Here is a 20,395-nt window from a genome sequence, read left to right as displayed (position 1 = left end):
CATACACAATACACACTGCCTCCTCCACACTCTAGATGAGTGGCTGTGTACTTAGCAGGCAGCGCACGCAACATGAAAGGACTTGGAAGGTTGGACTTCTTTACGCATCCCTCATAGAGCTCTCATGGCTGCTCTCTGTGCTGCAGAGGAGAGAAGCCTCTGTCACGGCATCACAAGTCATTAAAACCCTAATTAGCTGCCTTTCTTCTTCTATTACTGGCCATCCGACTGGTGCATCTGTAAACAGCAGACACAGAGAGAGCCTGGCGATGTGCTCTAGCAACCAGGAGAAAAAATTACATATACGATACTGAATAATGATGTTTTTCAGATGGTAACAGGGTAATTAGTCCTTATCAAGGCTTTGAAGACAGTGGCTTAATTATGGACGAAAGAGAACGTACAGTAGGTCTGACTGACACGACAAATGAGGTTCATTACAATGCTAGGTTGAGGTTCACACTCTTTATATGACAGAGAGATAACACATTTTAATTGAATTGCTGAAAGTCATTATGGACTATGGTCATGGCCAGTAACCTATGTGCTCTATCCTTTTGTATTTGGATTTATTATGGATCCCCATTAGCTGCTACCAAAGCTGCAGCTACTCTTCATGGGTTCCAGCAAAATTAAGTTTATACAACTTTAAAAACATACAATACATTCACAGATTCCATAAAACACGGTGCGCCCTCAGGCCCCTACTCCAAATCAAACACATATCTACAGTACTAAATCCATGTGTATGCATAGTGCGTATGTTATCGTGTGTGTGTGAGTCTATGCATGAGTCTGTGTCTATGTTTGTGTTGCTTCACAGTCCCCGCTGTTCCATAAGGTGTTTTTTAATATATATTTTTAAATATAATTTTACTGCTTGCATCAGTTACTTGATGTGGAATAGAGTTCAATGTAGTCATGGCTCTATGTAGTACTGTGTGCCTCCCATAGTCTGTTCTGGACTTGGGGACTGTGAAGAGACCTCTTGTGGCATGTCTTGTGGGGTACCCCATGGGTATCCAAGCTGTGTGCCAGTAGTTTCGACAAACAGCTTAGTGCATTCAACATGTCAATACCTCTCATAAATAAAAGTAGTGATGAAGTCAATCTCTCCTGCACTTTCAGCCAGGAGAGATTGACATGCATATTATTAATATTAGCTCTCTGTGTACATCCAATGGCCAACCGTGGTGCCCTGTTCTGAGCCAATTGCAATTTTCCTAAGTCCTTTTTTGTGGCACTCAACCACATGACTGAACAGTAGTCAAGGTGTGACAAAACTAGGGCCTGTAGGACCTGCCTTGTTGATAGTGTTGTTAAGAAGGCAGAGCATCACTTTATTATAGACAGACTTCTCCCCATCTTAGCTATTACTGCATAAATATGTTTTGACCATGACAGTTTACAATCTAGGGTTACTCCAAGCAGTTTAGTCATCTCAACTCGCTCAATTTCCACATAATTTATTACAAGATTTAGTTGACGTTTCGGGTTTAGTGAGTGTTTTGTTCCAAATACAATGCTTTAGAAATATTTAGGGCTAACCTATTCCTTGCCACCCACTCTGAAACAAACAGCAGCTCTTTGTTGAGTGTTGCAGTCATTTCAGTCACTGTAGTAGCTGACTGGTATAGTGTTGAGTCATCCACATACATATACACTCTGGCTTTACTCAAAGTCAGTGGCATGTCGTGAGTAAACATTTTTAAAAAGCAAGGGGCCTAAACAGCTACCCTGGGGAATTCCTGATTCTAACTGGATTATATTTGAGAGGCTTCCATTAAAGAACACCCTCTGTGTTCTGTTAGACAAGTAACTCTTTATCCACATTATAGCAGGGGGTGTAAAGCCATAACACATACGTTTTCCAGCAGCAGACTATGATCGATTATGTCAAAAGCTGCACTGAAGTCTAACAAGACAGCCCCCACAATCATATTATCATCAATTTCTCTCAGCCAATCATCAGTCATTTGTGTAAGTGCTGTGCTTGTTGAGTGTCCTTCCCTATAAGCATGCTGAAACTATGTTGTCAATTTGTTTACCGTGAAATAGCATTGTATCTGGTCAAACACAATTTTTCCAGAAGTTTACTAAGGGTTGGTAACAGGCTGATTGGTTGGCTATTTGAGCCAGTAAAGGGGGCTTAACTATTCTTGGGTAGCGGAATGACTTTATAGGTTCCCTCCAGGCCTGAGTGCACACGCTCTCTATTAGGCTTAAATTGAAGATGTTGATAGAAAACAATAATTTTTTCACCTCTTCCACACTGACATTGCGGAAATCAAAAACACAATTCTTGTCTTTCATAATTTGGTCCGATATACTTGGATGTGTTGTGTCAGCGTTTGTTGCTGGCATGTCATCCCCAAGTTTGCTTATCTTGCCAATGAAAATGTCATTAAAATAGTTTGCAATATCAGTGGGCTTTGTGATGAATATTTTTTTATATATACAGTATATATATATACATATATATATACATATACATATACATATACATATACATATACACACATATACATATACATATATATATATATATATATATATATATATATATATATATATATATATATATATATATATATATATATATGTGTATATATATGTATATGTATATATATATGTATATGTATATATATATGTATATGTATATGTATATATATATGTATATGTATATGTATATGTATATATATATATATATATATATATATATATATATATATATATATTTCACCTTTATTTAACCAGGTAGGCTAGTTGAGAACAAGTTAAAGCAAAGCAGTGCAACACAAACAACAACACAGAGTTACACATGGAATAAACAAGCGTACAGTCAATAACACAATAGAAAAAAAGAAAGTCTATATACAGTGTGTGCAAATAGGGTGAGGAGGTAAGACAATAAATAGGCCATAATAGTGAAGTAATTACAATTTAGCAAAGTAACACTGGAGTGATAGATGAGCAGATGATGATGTGCAAGTAGAAATACTGGTGTGCAAAAGAGCAGAAAAGTAAATAAAAACAATATGGGGATGAAGTAGGTAGATTGGGTGGGCTATTTACAGATGGCCTATGTACAGCTGCAGCGATCGGTTAGCTGCTCAGATAACTGATTTTTAAAGTTAGTGAGGGAAATGTAAGTCTCCAGCTTCAGCGATTTTTGCAATTCATTTCAGTAATTTGCAGCAGAGAACAGGAAGGAAAGGCGGACAAAGGAGGTGTTGGCTTTGGGGATGACCAGTGAGATATACCTGCTGGAGCGAGTGCTAGGGGTGGGTGTTGTTATCGTGACCAGTGAGCTAAAATAAGGCGGAGCTTTACCTAGCAGACTTATAGATGACCTGGAGCCAGTGCGTCTGGCAACGAATACATAACGAGGGCCAGCCGACTAGATATACAGGTCACAGTGGTGTGGGTGGTATAAGGGGCTTTGGTGACAAAACGGATGGCACTGTGATAGACTGCATCCAGTTTGCTGAGTAGAGTATTGGAAGCTATTTTGTATATGACATCACCGAAGTCAAGGATCGGTAGGATAGTTTTAGTTTAGTCAGTTTTACGAGGGTATGTTTGGCGACGTGAGTGAAGGAGGCTTTGTTGCAAAATAGGAAGCCAATTCTAGATTTAATTTTGGATTGGAGATGCTTCATTTGAGAGTTTACAGTCTAGCCAGACACCTAGGTATTGGTAGTTGTCCCCATATTCTAAATCAGAACCGTCCAGAGTAGTGATGCAAGTCGGGCGTGCGGGTGCGGGCAGCAAACGGTTGAAAAGCGTGCTTTTGGTTTTACTAGCATTTAAGAGCAGTTGGAGGCCACGGAAGGAGTGTTGTATGGCATTGTAGCTCGTTTGGAGGTTAGTTAACACAGTGTCCAAAGAAGGGCCAGATGTATACAGAATGGTGTCGTCTGAGTAGAGGTGGATCAGGGAATCACCCGCAGCAAGAGCGACAACACTGACATATACAGAGAAAAGAGTCGGCCCGAGAATTGAACCCTGTGTTACCCCATAGAGAGTGAAAGAGGTCCGGACAACAGGCCCTCCGATTTGACACACTGAACTCTGAGAAGTAGTTAGTGAACCAGGGGAGGCAGTCATTTGAGAAACCAAGGCTATTGAGTCTGCCGATAAGAATACGGTGATTGACAGAGTCGAAAGCCTTGGCCAGGTCGATGAAGACGGCTGCACAGTACTGTCTTTTATCCATGTCAGTTATGATATCGTTTTGTACCTTGAGCGTGGCTGAGGTGCACCCATGACCAGCTCGGAAACCGGATTGCACAGCGGAGAAGGTACGGTGGGATTCAAAATGGTCAGTGATCTGTTTGTTCACTTGGCTTTTGAAGACTTCAGAAAGGCAGGGCAGGATGGATATAGGTCTGTAACACTTTGGGTCTAGAATGTCACCCCCTTTGAAGAGGGGGATGACAGCGGCAGCTTTCCAATCTTTAGGGATCTCGGACAATACGAAAGAGAGGTTGAACAGACCGGTAATAGGGGTTGCAACAATGGCACCGTATATTTTTAGAAAGAGAGTGTCCAGATTGTCTATCCCAGCTAATTTGTACGGGTTTTGCAGCTCTTTCAGAACATCTGCTATCTGGATTTGGGTGAAGGAGAAGCTTTGGAGGCTTGTGCAAATAGCTGTGGGGGGTACGGAGCTGTTGGCCGATGTTGGGGTAGCCAGGAGGAAAGCATGGCCAGCTCGATTATCGTGGATTTATCGGTGGTGACAGTGTTACCTAGCCTCAGTGCAGTGGGTAGCTGGGAGGAGGTGCTCTTATTCTGTATGGACTTTACAGTGTCCCAAAACTTTTTGAAGTTAGAGCTACAGGATGCAAATTTCTGTTTGAAAAAGCTAGCCTTTGCTTTCCTGACTGACTGAGTGTATTGGTTCCTGACTTCCCTGAAAAGTTGCATATTGCGGGGACAATTTGATGCTAGTGCAGTCCGCCACATGATGTTTTTATGCTGGTCGAGGGCAGTCAGGTCTGGCCTCAAGGGCTATATCTGTTCTTAGTTCTACATTTTTTGAAAGGGGCATGCTTATTTAAGATGGTGAGGACATTACTTTTAAAGAACAACCAGGCATCCTCGACTGATGGGATGAGGTCAATATCCTTCCAGGATACCCCGGCCAGGTCGATTAGAAAGGCCTGCTCACAGAAGTGTTTTAGGGAGCGTTTGACAGCGATGAGGGGTGGTCGTTTGACCGTGGACCCATAGCGGATGCAGGCAATGAAGCAGTGATCGCTGAGATCCTGATTGAAAACAACAGAGGTGTATTTGGAGGGCAAGTTGGTCAGGATAATATCTATGAGGGTGCCCATGTTTACAGATTTAGGGTTGTACCTGGTGGTTTCCATGATAATTTGTGTGAGATTGAGGGCATCTAGTTTAGATTGTAGGATGGCAGTGTCAAGCATATCCCAGTTTAGGTTACCTAACAGAACGAACTCTGAAGATAGATGGGGGGCAATCAATTCACATATGGTGTCCAGGGCACAGCTGGGAGCTGAGGGGGTCTATAACAGGTGGCAACAGTGAGATACTTATTTCTGGAGAGATTAATTAATACATTCTTAAAATTAGAAGCTCAAACTGTTTTGGCACAGATCTGGAAAGTATGACAGAACTTTGCAGGCTATCTCTGAAGTAGATTGCAACTCCTCAACCTTTGCCAGTTCTATCTTGACGGAAAAGGTTATAGTTGGGTATGGAAATATCCCCCAAAAAATGTTAAGCCAGGATTCAGACACGGCAAACACAATCAAATCAAATTTTATTTGTCACATACACATGGTTAGCAGATGTTAATGCGAGTGTAGCGAAATGCTTGTGGGTTGGCAGGGTTGGCTGAGTGTGCTAAAGCAGTGAGTAAAACAAACTTAGGGAGGAGGCTTCTGATGTTAACATGCATGAAACCAAGATTCAGGTGGGACAAAGGAGGTATCTCAGGCATGTTGAGTGGTACTAGGGGCTCCGCAGTAAACTAAAACAATGATAACTATCCTAAACAACAGTATACAAGGCATATTGACATTGAGAGAGACATAAAGCGAGGCATAAAGCAATCACAGGTGTTGATTGGGGGAGCTAGCTAAGACAACAACGGGTAAGACAACAACAGCTAATCAGGTAAAATGGCGATGAATGGTCAGAGAGGGTCGGTTAACTACACACAGGGCCTGAGTTCGAGCCTGGGGCCGATAGATAAACAAAAAAATGAACAAAATGGAGTTCCGTGATTAATGTACAGTCCAGCATGCATCAGCTATGTAGCCAAGTGATCATAGGGTCCAGTGAACAAGAATAGATGGAACAAGGAAGCTGCGGGCTAGTCGTTACTACGCTAGCATGTGGGAGACACAGCGTTTAAAGTTAGCAGGCAGGGGTCAGTAGAAGCGTCTGCTCCGACGTCCGGCAAAGGCCGGTTGAGGGCACAGCGGATGGAGTTCCGTTGGCAGACCAGTCATGGTGGTACGGCGGGGCGCCATGTCAACAAAAGGTCCAGGCCAGATGGCAAAAGAGGTATTGTAGTTGTAGTAATTTCGTTTGCTTGCCGGGAGATGCGCCTGGCTCACGGCTAACAGGTGCTAGCTTCGGGGCAGGGGCATTAGCCACTATATCCACTCGGTAGCAGCTAGCTAGCAGCGATGATCCAATGCAAAGGTCAAAGCTTACGGCATGAGCCATCTGATTCAATGAATGAAGGAGCCTAGTTAGCTTTTTTCCATTTTTTTTATTTAAGGTGCCCCAAAGCTTTTTACTATCATTCCTTATATAATTTATCTTTGTTTCATAGTGCAGTTCATTTTGACTTTGATTTAGTTTAGTCACATGATTTATTAATTTGCAATATGTTTGCCAATCAGTTGGGCTGCCAGACTTAATTGCCATACCTTTTGCCTCATCCCTCTCGAGCATACAATTTTTCAATTCCTCGTCAATCCAAGGGGATTTAACCGTTTTTACAGTCATTTTCTTAATGGGTACATGCTTATTAGTAACTGGAATAAGTAGTTTCGTAAATTCGTCAAGTGCAGCGTCTGTTTGCTCCTCATTACACACCACAGACCAGCAAATATAATTTACATCATCAACATATGAATCACAACAAAACGTATTGTATGACCTCTTATACACTATATTAGGCCCAGCCTTTGGAACTTTGGTTTTCCTAGATGTGGCTATTATATTGTGATCACTACATCCTATGGATTTGGATACTGCTTTAAAGCAAACATCTGCAGCATTATCAAAGATGTGATCAATACATGTTGATGATTTAATTCATGTGCTGTTTGTAACTACCCTGGTAGGTTGACTGACAACCGGATCCAGGTTGCAGGCACTGGTTACACTTAGAATGAGTGGGCAGCTTGATGATAGCCAGTCAATATTTCAATCACACAGAAAATATACTTCTCTGTTGATATCACATACATTATCAAGCATTTCACACATTATCCAGATACTGACTGTTAGCACTTGGTCTATAGCAGCTTCCCACAAGAATGGGCTTTAGGTGAGGCAGATAAACCTGTAGCCATATTACTTCAACAGTATTTAACATTAAATTGTCTCTAAGTTTTACAGGAATGTGGTTCTGAATATAGACTGCAACACCACCTCCGTTGGCATTTATGTATTTTCGGTAGATGTTATAACCATGTATTGCCACCACTGTATCAAAGGTATTATCTAAGTGAGTTTCAGAGATTGTCAGAATATGAATGTCATCTGTTACAAGCAAGTTATTGACTTCATGGACCTTGTTTCTTAGGCTACATACAGTTGAAGTCAGAAGTTTACATACACTTAGGTTGGAGTCATTAAAACTCGTTTTTCAACCACTCCACAAATGTATTGTTAACAAAGTGTAGTTTTGGTAAGTCGGTTAGGACATCTACTTTATGCATGACACAAGTAATTTTTCCAACAATTGATTACAGACAGATTATTTCACTGTATCACAATTCCAGTGGGTCAGAAGTTTACATACACTAAGTTGACTGTGCCTTTAAACAGCTTGGAAAATTACAGAAAATGATGTCATGGCTTTAGAAGCTTCTGATAGGCTAATTGATATAATTTGAGTCAATTGGAGGTGTACCTGTGAATGTATTTCAAGGCCTCCCTTCAAACTCTGACATCAACTTTGACATAATGGGAAAATCAAAAGAAATCAGCCAAGTTCCAAATGCCTGAAGGTACAACGTTCATCTGTACATGCAATAGTACGCACGTATAAACACCATGGAACCACGCAGCCGTCATACCTCTCAGGAAAGAGATGCGTTCTGTCTCCTAGAGATGAACATACTTTGATGTGAAAAGTGCAAATCAATCCCAGAACAACAGCAAAGGACCTTGTGAAGATGCTGGAGGAAACAGGTGTAATATATCCACAGTAAAACGAGTCATATATCGACATAACCTGAAAGGCCGCTCAGCAAGGGAGAAGCCACTGCTCCAAAACTGCCATAAAAGAACCAGATTACGGTTTGCAACTGCACATGGGGACAAAGATTGTACTTTTTGGAGAAATGTCCTCTGGTCTGATGAAACAAAAATAGAACTGTTTGGCCGTAATGACCATCGTTATGTTTGGAGGAAAAAGGGGGATGCTTACAAGCCGAAGAACACCATCCCAACCATGAAGCACGGGGGTGGCAGCATCATGTTGTGGGGGTGCTATGCAGGAGGGACTGGTGCACTTCACAAACTAGATGGCATCATGAGGTGGGAAAATTATGTGGATATATTAAAGCAACATCTTAAGACATCAGTCAGGAAGTTAAAGCTTGGTCGCAATTGGGTCTTCCAAATGGACAATGACCCCAGGCATACGTACAAAGTTGTGGCAAAATGTGTTAAGGACAACAAAGTCAAGGTATTGGAGTGGCCATCATGAAGCCCTGACCTCAATCCTATAGAAAATGTGTGGGCAGAACTGAAAAAGCGTGCGCGAGCAAGGAGGCCTACAAATCTGACTCAGTTACACCAGCTCTGTCAGGAAGAATGGGCCAAAAATCACCCAACTTATTGTGGGAAGCTTGTGGAAGGCTACCCAAAATGTTTGACCCAAGTTAAACAATTTAAAGGCAATGCTTCCAAATACCAATTGAGTGTATGTAAACTTCTGACCCACTGGGAATGTGATGAAAGAAATAAAAGCTGAAATAAATAATTCTCTCTACTATTATTCTGACATCTCACATTCTTAAAATATAGTGGTGATCCTAACTGTCCTAAGACAGTGAATTCTTATTAGGAGTAAATGTCAGGAATTGTGAAAAACTGAGTTTAAATGTACGTGGCTAAGGTGTATGTAAACTTCCGACTTCAACAGTATGTTAATATTGCTTGATTGTCTTTAATGCTTTACTGGGAAGCTTATCAGAGGTTATCATTGGTGCTGATAGTGCAGGGTGAGCTGCATAAAGTGGTCTTCCTACTATTGCACACCGCCTCAGTACTAACTCTGGTTTATAAGCTCATGATTAATGCTTACAATAGCTGTAGGATAAACAGATATATTCAGTGCAATTTTTTAAACATTTTTTTTAACCTTTATTTAACTAGGCAAGTCAGTTATTAACAAATTCTTATTTTCAATGACGGCCTAGGAACAGTGGGTTAACTGCCTGTTCAGGGGTAGAACGACAAATTTGTACCTTGTCAGCTCGGGGATTTGAACTTGCAACTTTTCAGTTACTAGTCCAATGCTCTAACCACTAGGCTACCCTGTCGGCCCGAATTAGTGATACATAAATTAAATTACCTACATTGTGTTTGCCAATGCCTCTAAGATCATGTACATTGATGCAGCATTATGACGACTCATTGTTACAATGGTAGGGATTAACTGAGCTGGTCTTGGATCATTTACCAATCATTGTTTCAACGTTGCCTTGAAATGCGTGGACAGAGTCCAGAAGCCTAGATGATTTGGATGGACTCCATCATTCCTGTAGAGTATCTTCTATTTCCAGAAGGTGACAAAGTTATCAATAAAAGTGACTCCATTAGAGCTACAGTAGTCTTTTATCCAGATGTCAGCAGTCTGCTGAATCTTTCACACCCGCAGCCCAACGATGGTACTGGACCTGAAATTATTGGCAGTTTTTTGGAGTCTTTTAATGCTAAAATCAGTTCTTTATAATCTATTTTCAAATGATCCGAGCTAGTCCTCCTGATGTCGTTTGACCCCACATGGACTATGATAGTGTCAGGTCTCGGAATCTGTGGTAGAACAGTCAGAAGTAGCCTTGTTAGGTCCTGTACTCACACTCCTTGGTAGCACAGGGTTTTGGCCTTGGGGACCGAGATGTTTCTCACAATGATGGAAGCTGGTGATGTTGAATGGGCCGGTCTCTCAAGCAGCCTCACGGTCTAGTAAGCTCTGAGGATCTGAACTTGAAGCCACCAAAGAGGGAGATAGAGCCCAGGATGAAGACGCAGGTACCTCCGGATCTGATCTTGAATGGGAAGCCACCAAGGACGAAGCGGCAAAGCTGTTTCTGGTCTGCATAAGTTCCAGGCTCAACAACTCCATGGAGACCCCCGTTGCCAGAGGATGCCATCTTCAACTTTCACGGCAAGTGACGTACCTCCTTGGCTGGTTGGTTGAGTCGCGATCAGCTTCGTTCTCCAGGGAAGGGGGAGACCCCTGTGGAGAGCCGACACAGCTGTGAAACTTCCACCAGACCAGAGTAGCGCCCGGTTACTGGGGTGGAAGTAAAAGAAAAAGTAGGTGGGTGTGAGTTCCCCAGTAGCTTATGTAGGTTTGCTACTTGCTTGCTAAGGAGTATCCATTTCGCTGCTGTAGTCCTCCGCAAGCAGTTGCTACAGTGAAAGTCAGCGCAGTCCACATTGTCCAGGAGCAAAGCAAAGTAAACACAGCTCCTGAAATGCTGGAAACATTCAATAACGGACTCCATTTGAGACAGCCGAGCCAGCTAGGCTAGCTGGGCTTTCGAGTCTCTCCCCCTATATGGAATCTGACAGGATTCCAGGACAGACAGGAGCGCTCACAGAAATTTTGCCCAACAGAGCCCCAGGTTTCAAAATAAAATAAAAGTATATAAAAACACTGTCAGCTTTAAAACCGAGGTCTTAAGTTTAGGATTCAGCGTTCGACAGCATTCAACAACAACAAATATATGTCGCACTCAGATGACGTGCTTTCATTTTAGCAAACTGCCATGTGGAGTTTATCTTTGACATGAGGAATGGGACCTCCTTGGCGTTCCATACACCAGCTTTGCAATCTTTAATTATAGAAAGACCAAGACAGCTAAACAATTGAAATATTCCCCCTGCAATTAGAATGATACTGTGATATCCTGTTGGCTATTGTCCATGCCTTGCTGCACAGCAAATTTGAGATCAGAATTTTAACACTCACAGATCCCCTGACATATCGTTAAACTAACACTTTTCAAAGTAACACCCCTGTGTTGGAGTGTTGGATCCGTAACACCATGGGTGTTGCAAATGTCAACTTAAATTAACACTTTATTAAAGCTGATGATGTTACACTTGTTTATGGTTGGGAATAACACATGTGGTGTTACAGTATTTTTGTGGGGGGAGGGGCAACATTGTAGGTTGTAAAGTCTTATTTGCATATTTCCCAGCATGCCTTTCAAGGGAATGTCACAGATATGTCTGTGTTTGTTTGTGACAGAGACATGGTTGTTGCATTCAATGACTTCTAGTCCTAAAGCCTTTACCAAGTGAATGTGTTTGAATTCAAAGTAAACCCTTAATGACCATATATTGTACATTTCATAAGGCATTTACTTATGGCCTATTTATCCTCAATTTTGTGGTCTGGTCTTGTCTCATGGTCCACATCAGACCTCCAAGTCACAATATGCAAAGCGATTAGTAATTCCTGTCGGATATCCAACAATTATCACCCACAACCTGCATTCAGAATGACTGATGGAGGTCTTGATAACCAAGCCTACCTAAATCTAAACTGGAAGAACCATCTCAGAAACAGCTTTAATAAATTCATCCCCTTACAGATTGGATTAGTTTATAAAAATGTAAGTTATTTATCTTTGTATAGTAATAATAATAATATATACATCTGTGCATGCAGAAACATGTATATATTAAAACTATTCTAAAAATCTACCTGCAACAAAGCATTCTGGGAAGAATGACAATGAGGCCCCTCCCACGTCTTTTTCACTCAAAGAGTTAACGTAAATGAACTAACAACACACCCGAGTAACAACACCACACAGTGTTGATTCCACTGTAATTCAAATAACACTTACTTTATTCAGCGCACGTGGAGTCAATTTCAATCCCCACTTCAATCCCACAATCCCCAGTAGAATCACTATTACCTTTAAACCAAGATTTTAACACTTGCAAATTTGCTGTGTGCCTTGCTATTATATACAGAAAATCAGCAGACCTTTCTGAAACAGTCACAAAAAAAGTGACAGCCTTAATTGGCAAGTATATTTTAATATAATAATAATAATTTTGGGAAACAGAACGACATTAAAATGCAACTGTAGATGTGGGTTTTGGAATAAAACATGCATGATGAGCACTGTCTTTGTTCTTCCTTGGCTTGATCATCTTTTTCTACTCATACATCCTCATACATTTGATATACTACTGTGGCCTACAGACATTGTTTGAAACAAATTAAAATATACCACATATGGCAACTTCAAAGTTAAACTGGCATTAAAAGTACATTATCAATTTAACAAATCACTCTCGAATCAGCAATATGCTGGGCCTCAGATTCAGAAAGCCCACTCAAATCAACAAAGCTATGGCTGTATAAGGAATTTATGATTCTAAATATAGGATTCTGGTTATACTCTAGCTCCAAGCAGAGGAATGAGCCACTGCTAGAGGCTAACATGGGAATAAACACACTACACTGCAAACACACCCAAAACAATGATCTGAAGGCAAAGCTCATTTTACTGCCATAATAGCCCGTGGTTTATCAATGTTAAGTATTACGTCTTGATTCTGTAGTACTCAGATACACACGGGGGATTCTGTTCCTGTCCTCTCACTCTCTCCCCCTCCCTTCAATTCAGATGCAAAACCAGCGTATTAACATATGTATGAGTCCTGCAACCAACTCTGATGACAATTGATAGTGAGAGAGAGATGTTCCTTCTCAGAGCGCCATCGCTCTGCTGTTACTCATTCTGATTCCCAGCTCTCTCTGCACTCAACGGGATGATTCCTGTCACTCTTGGGGTATTTATATAAAGCATAAATACCCAGACACTGCATTACAGAGACATATTTGATGAAACTGAAGTGCCAAGCAGAAGCAGGAGATGCTGGAGCCATGCTCCGTGCTCTGTGGGAGAACTGAAGGCATCACATAACTGGAATGGCCAACGTGAGGATGACACTGTCCGTTTGTCATCGACCCTGTGATTAGATCAAGGTGAATACGAAGGAATGTGGCGTTCAATCAACACCGCTATTTATGACCTGCCATTTACCGGACGTCAAGACAACCTATATGACGATTTTTGTGATGAATAATGTGCTTTCCTGGAATATCGTGCTAACACTCCCCCCTCTCTCCCTCCCCACCCCTCCACAGTGGATCCATCCAGTCAGAAGCCTGAGTGTAATCTCACAAGTTGTGTCTTAATATGGCCTCTCCTCTCGCCCTCCACAGCGTGGGGCTGTCCATGAAGAGTAGGCAGATCCACAGACACACAGCATCTCTCTCCTCTCCTCAGTCCTTTATTGTGTCAATCCTCTCAGATGCTCCGGCGGCTAATCAGGCGCCATGGGGATAATAATAGGTCCTTCTCGTGTAAAGGATACGGGGGAGCTGATTTCTATGGAGCTATTAAATCTTCTCTGCACTTAGTGTCTCCTCAGCTAATAAACACTGACAGCTGTGGCCTAATGGTCCAGCCGCCAGAACGCACCACAGTGCCCGCTGCACAACAATTAATTACCAATTTTGTGAGGCTACAGGTTCTTGTCAGGGAGCCCTTTCCTTTTTAAGGGGGCATTGCTGTTTTGCCCATTTGAAGAGAAGCAGTTAAAACCTCATTTTTTATTTGATTAGATGGGGATTGGATATGATATTGCGCACGTGAAAAAGGACTTCATTCAATCTGTTAGGTCTCTTGAAACATAAATAAGCATGTTTGCTGAGAATGTCACAATTACATTAACAGACTGGGTATAGTCATGGCTGAATGTCGGTGGTAACAAATCTGTACGTATAATTTTGTTATTAGCGTGCCCAGCTCAGTGTAAATGACCAGTGCCCCAGAGGGAGACTAGATCATTGAGACCATTACTCGTCTTCATTCACACAAATTGCTTAACATAAAATAGCCTTTTTTTCATATCAAATAGTCAAACTCAATAAAAAAATCGTTGTACCCATTGCAGAATGTGAAAATAATAACAACATAAATCAAGAGAAGTTGACAATATTGTAGGAGCAAGTAGCATCATTATATTCTAAGTTAACAGGGGCTAAATCTCCAGATGCCCAGACACTCAGTAAATCCTGATGCGCACGGATGGAATGTCTGTGACAGAAGGTATGAAATCCATTGTAGGGAGCAGGGTTGGATGCTGGATGATAGAGATTTATGCTGCGTTACACAGACTGCTAACTCTATTAAGTTTAATTGGGTTGGGGCTGCTCGACTCTTCATCCTATCAGAAATATTAATACCAAGCAGAGAAAGGTAACGATTGAGAATGGTAACGCGGTAAGGATATTTATTGTTCCCTACAGAGCCTTCAGACACATGAAAAAGTCACTGTGTTCAATAGGAAGAACTGCAATTTAATGTCCTGGCTGGGTTGTAAAGCAAGGCATAAGGTCCAGTTTGTGTAGTATCCAGAAAGCTACTATGCATGCTTAAGTAACAGGGTTTTCTGATACTGGGGAAAAATACACATAATTTAAGAAACAACCTAACAGCCTCTAGCAAGACCACTGAACAGTGAACACTGGGGGTAATTGGTGTTCCAAGTGCCAATCACCCACTAAAACACAACCTTGACTTAAAGTAGACAATTACCGTATCTGTAAAGTTAGGCTAACAAAATCCCAAATTAAACACAGCAAAATGACATGTGAACACTGCACGGGACAATAGAGCGCTCGTCCAACAGTCATCTCGGAGCCAGCTGATAAGTGTATTATTGAAATACCAAAAGGTGAAGAAGAAGAAGAGGAAGAAGATTCTCCTTGGCTCTTCAGCTGTCTCCTCCCAGTCTCTGTGTTGATGCATGTGAAATAATGGCCTACAATTTACCCTGACTCGACAGCTTAAATATGCCTTCCTCACACTTGTTTTGTTATTGTCAACTGGCACTGAGCTCCAGAGTAAGATTTGAATAGTGTTTGTATATTTCGCAGGCAGGGCTTTTTGCATGGTTAGTGTTGAAAGCACACTGTAGTATGAATATGTGGTAGGAATGTTCTGGTAAAATGTTTAAAATTGAGTGTAATGTAAACAGATTTCAAATAATTGTGTTGTTTTCTCTGATGGTTGATGGTTGAAGAGTTGGTGGTTGAAGATATCCCTCTAGTGGTGTGGGGGCTGTGCTTTGGCAAAGTGGGTGGGGTTATATCCTTCCTGTTTGGCCCTGTCCGGGGGTGTCCTCGGATGGGGCCACAGTGTCTCCTGACCCCTCCTGTCTCAGCCTCCAGTATTTATGCTGCAGTAGTTTATGTGTCGGGGGGCTAGGGTCAGTTTGTTTATCTGGAGTACTTCTCCTGTCCTATTCGGTGTCCTGTGTGAATCTAAGTGTGCGTTCTCTAATTCTCTCCTTCTCTCTTTCTTTCTCTCTCTCGGAGGACCTGAGCCCTAGGACCATGCCCCAGGACTACCTGACATGATGACTCCTTGCTGTCCCCAGTCCACCTGGCCATGCTGCTGCTCCAGTTTCAACTGGCCTGGGCCCTAGGACCATGTCCCAGGACTACCTGACATGAGGACTCCTTGCTGTCCCCAGTCCACCTGGCCATGCTCCTGCTCCAGTTTCAACTGTTCTGCCTTACTATTATTCAACCATGCTGGTCATTTATGAACATTTGAACATCTTGGCCACGTTCTGTTATAATCTCCACCCGGCACAGCCAGAAGAGGACTGGCCACCCCACATATGCTCTCTCTAATTCTCTCTTTCTTTCTCTCTCTCGGAGGACCTGAGCCCTAGGACCGTGCCCCAGGACTACCTGACATGATGGCTCCTTGCTGTCCCCAGTCCACCTGACTGTGCTGCTGCTCCAGTTTCAACTGTTCTGCCTTATTATTATTTGACCATGCTGGTCATTTATGAACATTTGAACATCTTGGTCATGTTCTGTTATAATCTCTACCCGGCACAGCCAGAAGAGGACTGGCCACCCCACATAGCCCGGTTCCTCTCTAGGTTTCTTCCTAGGTTTTGGCCTTTCTAGGGAGTTTTTCCTAGCCACCGTGCTTTTACACCTGCATTGTTTGCTGTTTGGGGTTTTAGGCTGGGTTTCTGTACAGCACTTTGAGATATCAGCTGATGTACGAAGGGCTATATAAATAAATTCGATTTGATTTGATTTGATTTTGATCCCAGTGGATTTGGGCCCTCCTATTAAAATGGCTACAGTACATTGTGTAAGGAGAATGAGTTGAGCGTTTGGAGAATGAGAGGTTGGTGACAGCCGGGCACCTCCCCCAGGTTAGAACAAGCACATCATTAAATATGGACAGAGGGTCAGGGGAATCCTGCATGCCAGTGTTGCTGCTGTGTTCTGTTCTCTCTGCCTGCCTTATGTATTACACTTTCTATTAGCCCCCAGATTTATGTATAGCAAATTCCCCCTAAGGCATATTTGGCTGATTGCAGCACCCCCTTTTAATGGGGTTGACTGAGGCATCGGAATGCAGTGGTGGTGATCACTCGGCTGCTTTACAGTAGAGGACATTCCAACAAACAGAGCTCCAAAACTATATTGACATAGCCATGGTCCTGTATCCCCAGCCAAAAGGCACTGCAGTAAAATGTGTTTTGAAGAAAGCAGCAAGGAGCCCCTGACTGTTGCAGTCTATAATTACACTTGTCTGCTCTATGGAGAGGAGAGAGTTAGCACTGGCCCCATGGGGAAGACTTACCCGGTTGGACATCTATAACACTGGCCTGTCTCTCAGTGGGGAACAGGACCTTTGGGGGTCTGGTTGTGAGGAGAGCTGCAAAAGAACAAAACACACATTGAGAGGACAGACAGGGGGGAGAAAATAAACATATTGAAGATTACACAGATTCTCTTAATGACTAATGTTGACAAGATCAGTAATCCATGCAAATAGAATAGAGCTATTTCAGTCCCGGCAAAACTCTTCCACAAACATCATTTACAAATATCATTATAGGATATATTGTAATCACTTAGCCTGTGGGAGCCCCAGCAATGAGTTTAATCATTCTAAAACAAGATGATGTCATCTTTAATCTTTTAAAGATTTGAGTGCACACACACACACACACACACACACACACACACACACACACACACACACACACACACACACACACACACACACACACACACACACACACACACACACACACACACACACACACACACACACACACACACACACTTTCAGTCTGAGAACAGTAGAAGATGTGTAAATGAGAACCACTTTAGATCTCAAGAGGCTTGTATTAGCAGGACAGTTAGCAGAGTATGGAATACAGCAGTGGGCTGAATAATGATGGGCCACTTTGATAATGTAAAAACTCTGTGGATTAATTACATAAAATCATCTAGAGATATGCTCTAAAAACATGTGAGCGCACTGAATTTATTTGATATCCTGGAGTTTAGTTAAGAGCAGTGAAATGTATCCTGTACTTTAGAACATACCCTGACAGATGTACATTATATAAGATACAGTATTTAAAAGCTGGCTGCACCTCATGGTATAGGGTTAGCTGGAGTATCTTTAGTGAAATATTATGACGTCAAACTATCATGTCTACAGGTTGAGGGAGCATAACACACTCTTGTATTGGTGTATTGGTGACAGAACTATAAAGGTGCCAGAACTGTATAGGTGAGATAACTATATAGGTGACAGAACTGTATAGGTGAATTGAACTGTATACGTGACATAACTGTATAGGTGACAGAACTGTATAGGTGACAGAACTGTATAGGTGACAGAACTGTATAGGTGACAGAACTGTATAGGTGAATTGAACTGTATACGTGACATAACTGTATAGGTGAGAGAACTGTATAGGTGACAGAACTGTATAGGTGACAGAACTGTATAGGTGACAGAACTGTATAGGTGACAGAACTGTATAGGTGACAGAACTGTATAGGTGAGATAACTATATAGGTGACAGAACTGTATAGGTGAATTGAACTGTATACGTGACATAACTGTATAGGTGAGATAACTATATAGGTGACAGAACTGTATAGGTGATAGAACTGTATACGTGACATAACTGTATAGGTGACAGAACTGTATAGGTGAATTGAACTGTATACGTGACATAACTGTATAGGTGACAGAACTGTATAGGTGCCAGAACTATATCGGTGACAGAACTATATCGGTGACAGAACTATATAGGTGACAGAACTGTATAGATGACAGAACTGTATAGGTGAGCTAACTATATAGGTGACAGAACTGTATAGATGACAGAACTGTATACGTGACATAACTGTATAGGTGAGATAACTATATAGGTGACAGAACTGTATAGGTGAATTGAACTGTATACGTGACATAACTGTATAGGTGACAGAACTGTATAGGTGACATAACTGTATAGGTGACAGAACTGTATAGGTGACATTGAACTGTATACGTGACATAACTGTATAGGTGACAGAACTGTATAGGTGACAGAACTGTATAGGTGAATTGAACTGTATACGTGACATAACTGTATAGGTGACAGAACTGTATAGGTGACAGAACTGTATAGGTGACAGAACTGTATAGGTGAATTGAACTGTATACGTGACATAACTGTATAGGTGACAGAACTGTATTGGTGATAGAAATATATAGGTGATTGAACTGCCTGATAAACTCATTATATCTTTAAATTCTAAAATGCATGTCTTCTCTGTGTTAAAATGCATAATCTCTTTTGCCAGAGCATTAAACCAACACAAAAGAAACAACTTGTTAAAAGGAATCATTTCAGAACGTCGTCCCCACAGTGACCGTACTTACATACCCCAACCAGAAACCATGGATTACAGGCAACATCCTCACTGAGCTAAAGGCTAGAGCTGCCACATTCAAGGAGCGGGACTCTAACCCGGAAGCTTATAAGAAATCCCGCTATGCCCTCCGACGAACCATCAAAAGTGCAATACAGGACTAAGATTGAATCGCACTACACTGGCTTCGACACTCGTCGGATGTTTTATTTATTTATTTCACCTTTATTTAACCAGGTAGGCTAGTTGAGAACAAGTTCTCATTTGCAACTGCGACCTGGCCAAGATAAAGCATAGCAGTGTGAACAGACAACACAGAGTTACACATGGAGTAAACAATTAGCAAGTCAATAACACAGTAGAAAAAAAATGGGCAGTCTATATACAATGTGTGCAAAAGGCATGAGGAGGTAGGCGAATATTACAATTTTGCAGATTAACACTGGAGTGATAAATGATCAGATGGGCATGTACAGGTAGAGATATTGGTGTGCAAAAGAGCAGAAAAGTAAATAAATAAAAACAGTATAAAAACAGTATGGGAATGAGGTAGGTGAAAAAGGGTGAGCTATTTACCTATAGACTATGTACAGCTGCAGCGATCGGTTAGCTGCTCGGATAGCTGATGTTTGAAGTTGGAGAGGGAGATAAAAGTCTCCAACTTCAGCGATTTTTGCAATTCGTTCCAGTCACAGGCAGCAGAGTACTGGAACGAAAGGCGGCCAAATGAGGTGTTGGCTTTAGGGATGATCAGTGAGATACACCTGCTGGAGCGCGTGCGCGTGCACACGCGTGCGCGTGCGCGTGGCAGGGCTTGCAAACTATTACAGACTACAAAGGGAAGCACCGCTGAGAGCTACCCAGTGACACAAGCCTACCTGATGAGCTAAACTACTTCTATGCTCGCTTTGAGGCAAATAACACTGAAACACCCACGAGAGCACTGGCTGTTCCGGACAACGGTGTGATCACGCTCTCCACAGCCGATGTGAGTGAGACCTTCACACAGGTCAACATTCACAAGGCCGCAGGGCCAGACAGATTACCAGGACGTGTACTGCGAGCATATGCTGACCAACTGGCAAGTGTCTTCACTGACATTTTCAACCTCTCCCTCTCCGAGTCTGTAATATCAACATTTTTTAAGCAGAC

The 20,395-nt window shown here is 42.0% G+C and overlaps 1 protein-coding gene across 2 annotated transcripts in view; it reads right to left on the bottom strand.

Moving 5' to 3' along the window:
• The window catches only part of LOC118363094 (X-linked interleukin-1 receptor accessory protein-like 2), a 530,410-nt gene that overhangs the window by 77,334 nt on the left and 432,681 nt on the right, over positions 1 to 20,395 (bottom strand). For both annotated transcript variants that reach the window (XM_052488072.1, XM_052488073.1), the window contains one exon: positions 17,163 to 17,237. In XM_052488072.1, the coding sequence (XP_052344032.1) occupies positions 17,163 to 17,237 (75 nt within the window). The remainder of the gene's footprint in view (positions 1 to 17,162; positions 17,238 to 20,395) is intronic.

Source organism: Oncorhynchus keta, chromosome 30 (assembly GCF_023373465.1).
Source record: "Oncorhynchus keta strain PuntledgeMale-10-30-2019 chromosome 30, Oket_V2, whole genome shotgun sequence".
Taxonomy (NCBI): Eukaryota; Metazoa; Chordata; class Actinopteri; order Salmoniformes; family Salmonidae; genus Oncorhynchus; species Oncorhynchus keta.
The sequence above is the reverse complement of the archived record's forward strand: the minus strand, read 5'-3'. Positions and strand labels throughout refer to the sequence as shown.